The sequence below is a fragment of the Pseudopipra pipra genome, chromosome 2 (assembly GCF_036250125.1).
Source record: "Pseudopipra pipra isolate bDixPip1 chromosome 2, bDixPip1.hap1, whole genome shotgun sequence".
In the NCBI taxonomy this organism is placed as follows: domain Eukaryota; kingdom Metazoa; phylum Chordata; class Aves; order Passeriformes; family Pipridae; genus Pseudopipra; species Pseudopipra pipra.
In genome coordinates this window covers 106,218,058-106,224,348 of record NC_087550.1, presented here as the reverse complement: position 1 = coordinate 106,224,348, position 6,291 = coordinate 106,218,058, and the positions used below count along the sequence as shown (strand labels likewise).

General features: G+C 41.1%; 1 protein-coding gene across 3 annotated transcripts in view; it reads right to left on the bottom strand.

Moving 5' to 3' along the window:
- Positions 1-1,355: 1,355 nt before the first annotated feature.
- POLA1 (DNA polymerase alpha 1, catalytic subunit) overlaps positions 1,356-6,291 on the bottom strand; it is a 194,021-nt gene continuing 189,085 nt past the window's right edge. For 2 of the 3 annotated variants that reach the window (XM_064646798.1, XM_064646799.1), the window contains exon 36: positions 1,356-2,649. In XM_064646798.1, coding sequence (XP_064502868.1) covers positions 2,477-2,649 — 173 coding nt within the window. In that variant the 3' untranslated portion in view covers positions 1,356-2,476. The remainder of the gene's footprint in view (positions 2,650-6,291) is intronic. The other variant, XM_064646800.1, reaches the window with a different exon arrangement.

The window sequence follows — 6,291 nt, the reverse complement described above, 5'->3', positions numbered from 1 at the left end:
TCCTCTTCCCCAACTGCAAATAAATACAAATAAACACAAACCTTAATGTTAAAAGCGTGAGGGGCGGGGGGGGGTGGGGGGGCGGGGAGAAGGGGACACAAGAAGGGAAAGGAAGGGGGAAGGCGATTTGGGTCTCAAAACACAAACCTCCGAACTTCAGTCTTTCCCAAATTATTTACAGCACAGCATTTTCCAGCTCCATTTAATATTAAATGCTATGAAGATGATTTTGCATTTCCCAGCCTTTCTGCGGGGCCAAGACAAGGCACGGTGCCCAGAGCTGATTAGAGAGGGAGAAGGGGAGGGGGAAAAAATCCAGTTTACTCCTTGCCAAGACTTCAGCTCCGATCTGACCAGCTTTGCTGAGAGGAATCAAAAAAAGCCTCCATTCGGGGTAAAAGCCCTCGCTTCCCATATCCTGACCCCCAGACTGTGGCTGGCTGGGGTGGTGGGGGGCTCCAGGGCTATGCCACTCACTGCTCCTCCACCTCAGTGTGGGGGGGAACAGCCCCTTGCAGGGCCACTCTGTGCTGCTGCACCTTACACAGTCATTCCACAACACTCTCATTTAATCTAAACATCCCTAAACTTGCAAATTAACAGGCTCTTCAGCGGTAATTATACAGATACATACAAGTGCCACAGGGTCAGGTTATGCCATATCTATCCATTTTATTTGTATACCTAATGTTTGGAAGAGAAGGTCACACTTCTTGCTTTTCTAAGGCATTCTACCCAGTTACTATCACTAATATCTTCATAATCCTAATTGTGTTGGACACAAAAAATCTAAAAATCCCTGCGTGAAATTACAGGAAACTGGGATCTTTTGAAGATCTGAAACGTCCATATGTCATCTCAGAAGCAACACCTTCTCTTCAAGAGAAGTCTCCAAATAAAGTCTGTTTAACAGTATTAACCCAACTAAACACACTGGGAAGGAACGATAGCTCACCAGGGGTGGGACAACACCTGCACAAAACCAGGGATTGAGTAGGTTCCATTTCTCACAGTAGAGATTCAATGTGAGAAAAAATGAAAGGATTTAACCCCAAAAGTTGCTTGGAAGACAACTGTGTATTTAAGCATATTCAAACTGCCATTGCACACACTGACACACAGCCTCTTCCAATGCCACCTCAGGGACAAATGAGTACCATAAAACACTCTTACCACAGACACATATCCCTTCAGTGCCCAACACATTTGTGGCTGATGCTATTACTTCCATCTCCCTTTGTTAATGGCTGTTCATCCTAAAAGCAGACGTACAAGCAATCCTGTAGGACCAGGAAAACTCTGGAGCAATAGGAGCCAGCATGGAGTATTTTCAACCATCAGACCATAGAATCAAATTCTCTTTTACTAGAAAACTTTATTTTTTTCCTTTAAGTGTGAAGAAAACTTTACATTTTATACTGTTTAAGATTTAAATGCAAAACATCATAACCTTACATTAATATATCACATTGCAAGCTTAACAGTGAACATGAGTAAAACAATATTTTGTGTACAAAAGCATGTACCCAAATTTATGCTCTTCTTGTCATATCTGCTTGTCATTTTATTAAAAGTAAATGAAAAATACAATTTGTTTTTAAAACTGTAAAAGCTCCAACACAGTAATTATTACAGAACAGTAACAATGATTTACTGCTTTCCATTCCCGTTTTTGGTTACAATGCCATCCTAAACATATTTTTCCCTATCAATTGCTTACTTTCAAATGCTTTGCATGGAAAGAAATGTAATATATTTATATCCACTGTGTGTGTTAAACGGGTTTTGTACATCTGCATGTCTTTACATCCACACGGGTTTTTCAACATGGCAAAATACTATGCTTAAAGACTCTTGGAAAGACTTCTAATAAAAAGATGGTCCCTATTTTTAGCACCTTCACGTTCCAGTCGTTCTTTAATGAATTCGAAAGTAAAGCATCCCTACCTCTGTTCAGAAGGTAATAGGACATTTAAAGGCATTCAGGTTTAGTATTGTTTTTAATTGGTATGTTTATGATCAGGAAGAAGATAAACTGTGAAAAGGCAAAACATTAGTGCTCCTACTGAGACCTCTACTAACCTCTCTTCCTGAGAGCACCTCTACTAAATACCCTGGAGCAAAGTCTAGGATCACTTACATTCCAGCAACTCTCACTGGGAATTATCCAATTAAAGCAGCAATTCCCCCACCCCCTTTTCCCTCATAGGTCTAAATACACAACAAAATATATTGCAAAAATCAACTACTCTGTATTTTAATAACCCTGGTTTCTAAATGAATTAAAAAAAAAGGAAGATAAAAACACCCCAAACATTTAATGTCCACATGAATCGTACTTTGTTTTCATCTTCCATTTTTTCCTCCTCCAAAGAGACAAGATTATTAAAACATCATTGTGCATACTGAAATAGAGTATTGCTGAAGAGATCATTTCTGATAAACAAGGAACTATCCTCCCTCCATTTTTAATCAATCACTGTCTTTCATTATTGGACTCTCTCACAGATCTTCCCATAGTGACGGAGAAGAGTTTGCCAAGGTTCACTTCTGAGTAGGCACTCATGGACAGGCATTTGTCTACAGTGCTCTTCAGTCTTTTGTAGGCCTCAGACACTTCCCACCTGAGCTGCTTCTTCTTCACATACTCTAAAAAAACAAAGAGGAAAAAAAAACAACAAAAAACTGAGAAGGATTAAACGACCACAGAAAGGATTTTTGCATTCACTAGGACTGTGAATCACAGTTAGCAAAAAGGACATTTACAGCAAGCTCTCCCAAGTTCTGCTGCCTTTCCCTGCAGTGCCGCACCAGCTGGTGAGGGGCCATGGTGAACCTGTACAAGGAGCCAAGGCTGAAGTTCCCTCAGCCCCACTGGCACGGGTGCAGCAGCTCCTGCCAGGAGCTGGCAAGAAGAACCGTTTGCCCAGTTTTGACATCTAACTGGGGTGAAATGGGGGTTCACTAAGTCACAGTAGAGAAAATAAGTGATAGCAGGGTTGGCTCTGAAAGGACCCAATTTAAAATGAGCAGGTGCCGTAACTCAGTGAGAACTATGCAGAGTTCCCAGGGGTTTGAAGCAGGGAGAAGGATTACTTCAGAAGTGAAGGAAACCACGCTTCACTTCTCTCACCTCTCCTGCTGCTGCTGCTGCTGCTGCTAATACTGGCACAACCTAGGACAGACTTATCACCAGTCTTGTGTGTTCTCACACGCACCTTGTGTGCAGGATGGGAATCGGGATGCTCAGCACTAGAGAGGCATTGGAAAGAAAAAGGAAGTAGAACAAACAAGGGGAATTCCATGCCACCCTACACTGAAATAGAGAGAAGATGCCTGGTATTGCAACCAGGAGATGTCAGGTTCACCCGACACACGAATGAAGAGAGTAATTCCCAAATGCTTGATTAAGAGATGTCTGGAGAACAAGACATCCACCCACCTGTACCTTTATGTATGTGCAAAGTCATGTACGTGCACATGAGTCTGTACATATTTCAGCAGTGAAGCCCAAACTGCTAAATTTCCGATTTTTTTTTTTTGTTAAATTTGATGCCATCAAAAAAATCCAGGGATTTTATTTGGGTGGTTGTCCAGCTTTTGCTTTACGAAGACTGTGGACAAAGACTAAAAGAGCAAAGTACTCCACTATTCTGCTATACAGCAATGCCAACTGGATGCAGATGTGGTGCAGTTGTGCTCCTACTTTCCAACCAACTTCACGTTCAGCTCCTACCTGAGAGCCTGTGCCTGCAGTTACTCCTTGGAACAGGCCACACTGCATAGTGGATATATTGCAAAACAAGGTGCCCTCCCAGGCAGCTTCCACCTGCTGGGCTGGAGGGACTCCAGGTCAAGTAGAACTAGGAGAGCATGGCACAGGTTCTTAAAGGTTGAGTTTTCAAGCCATTTAGGTGCAGTGTAAGCATGTATCTTGTGAGAAACCAACATAATCCTTCTGTTGCTCATTAGCTTTGACTAAAAGCTGCTGCCTCTTTTCTTCCTGACACCTTCACAACATCTGTACTGCCCTCCTTGCACTCTGAACATGTAAAAAGGGAGTCTCCATCCCCTGTTAAACAGCTTTCACTATATGGCAGTTCAGATGAAAAACCTGTCGTCTCTAAAACAGCTGAGTTTATATAAGAGAAAGTCTTGGGGGAGAGGGACATGCTGGTTTTTTGAGTCTACCTGTGCAAGGGATGAAATGACTCACTTTTGTGATGACTCACTTCTGTGATGTGACTGAGATGAAGGCATCCCATCAGACACACCATCTCAGCAGCCAAGTCAAGGACTGCTACACAAGGAGATGGCAGGGAAGGGAGGCATGGTAACAGAAATAGCTGTTAGAGTTTTGGGGTTTGTGAATTTCTCCTCCCTGAGGATTTACAAATATTTCTGCAGAGCTTCAGATGTTTTAACATGAGCTCAGCAGACTCTGGATATGATATAAACAGTAAGGTCTTACTGAGCAATTGCTACCTGCTTAGGTTTTCCATGTTATTCACAAAGTTCCACTGAACTCAATGGCTTTTCATGAAGATATCAAATCTTTAAAAATTAACTTAATATTTAAATTAACAATGCCAGACTGAGTAACTAAATATATCGATTAAAAGCACTTTGGTAAAAACCTTCCATGCATCCTTGTGAAGAAGGTATGTATTGTGCTGTCATATTCAGTTTTGTGTCTTTATATTAACAGCTCTGGGCAGTAAGCAAAAAGAGGAAGATGCCTAGTGTAAGATACCACATTCTTACCATTACACAGACCATAACTATTAGCAGAATTGAATTTTCCTTAAATTACACCACCAGTACAATAAAAACTTTGATTACATGAATCTGTTCATTAACAGGCTGAAGTCACTATGGCATAAACATATTTAATGATTCTGAAAATATTTAAATGTAGGGTTAAATTAAATACACCTTAAAAATTGTCATAACTTTGTCCATAAAAACACCAATCCCACTTTGCCACAATTTCAGCTCTAACTAGTTTATGCATTTTCTGGATAAATGATATAGTAAGTGGGTTCACTTGCCACTGCTCACTTGTTAGTCAAACCATGCTCTTTATACCAAGGAACTGTGGAAAATATCATCCTTGTAGCTCAAAACTAGGCTAAAATAATTTAAAGCTTCCTGGAGCTCAGGAGGGACCCAGGTAAAATGTATCACTGCAAACAGCTGGCACGTGTGAACAGAACAGGAAGGCACATTAATCATTAGAACATGGAGGCAAACAGTAAACCAGGGCTGAAAGTAGCAAAGTGAAATACAGGCCCCTGTACAGCTCCAATTCAGGCTCCAGGGCTCCAGCCATCCCACTAACAGAGTGCAAAGCTCCCCTCAACATTAAATCTAAACTTCAATTATATGCAATAACCTTTCTGACAGTATGCTTCAAACATTTCTTAGATGCAATTACCCTCATAGAGGCAAGCAGGAAAGGGTGGACTGAAAAAATGGAGAAATATGAGGGGCCTCGTTGAAGTAATGAGGCCAATTTTAAGTTTCAATTATAAGAGAATGGGAGCCGGGAGCTCCGGGAGGAGAGGCAGGCGGCGGCTGCCTCTGCGGCACAGCCACACCACGCATTTGAATGACACAAGTGCATCTGATGACTGGGGAGAAGAGATTTAAAAAACTGTAGTAATACAGAGCAGGGGAAGATGAGAGAGGACACAGCTCCTGATGTGTTTACCTCCTTTGCTGATGGGATATTGACTTTTCCCACCAGGTTGGTTAGAAAGGGGACTATTTGCGCTGCCACACAGCAGAGTAAGAATGACAACCAGCATCACACCGTGCTCCTCTGAGTAAAAGACAACTGTGACCGTCGTATATCACACAGCCAGTCAATACCTTTGAGTTACCACACCATCCAACTTAGAGATGCATATAAAGCTCCTACTTTCTTCCTAAATGAGAATTTAATCAATAATACACCGAAGGCCTTCTGAAAACTAAGCTATACAAACCGACTGAAATTGCCTTTCAGTAGTCATCACGTTCTGAAATAGTTCTGTGCCCATTATCAGCCCATCATTGTTTTAATAACATCCAACTTCAGTGGCAAGCAATCTTTTAAGACAACTACTGCTGCAAAATGTATACATGGCTATACATAATGAGGTATATTTATACACATGCAGAACACACAAAAGGCAGTATCAAAACAAACATACAAATGAAAATATTATTATTATTATACAAACAAATAAAACAGGATTCTGACCGTATATAATTAAAATTCAGGTACTGTATTTTGTGAAGTTAATA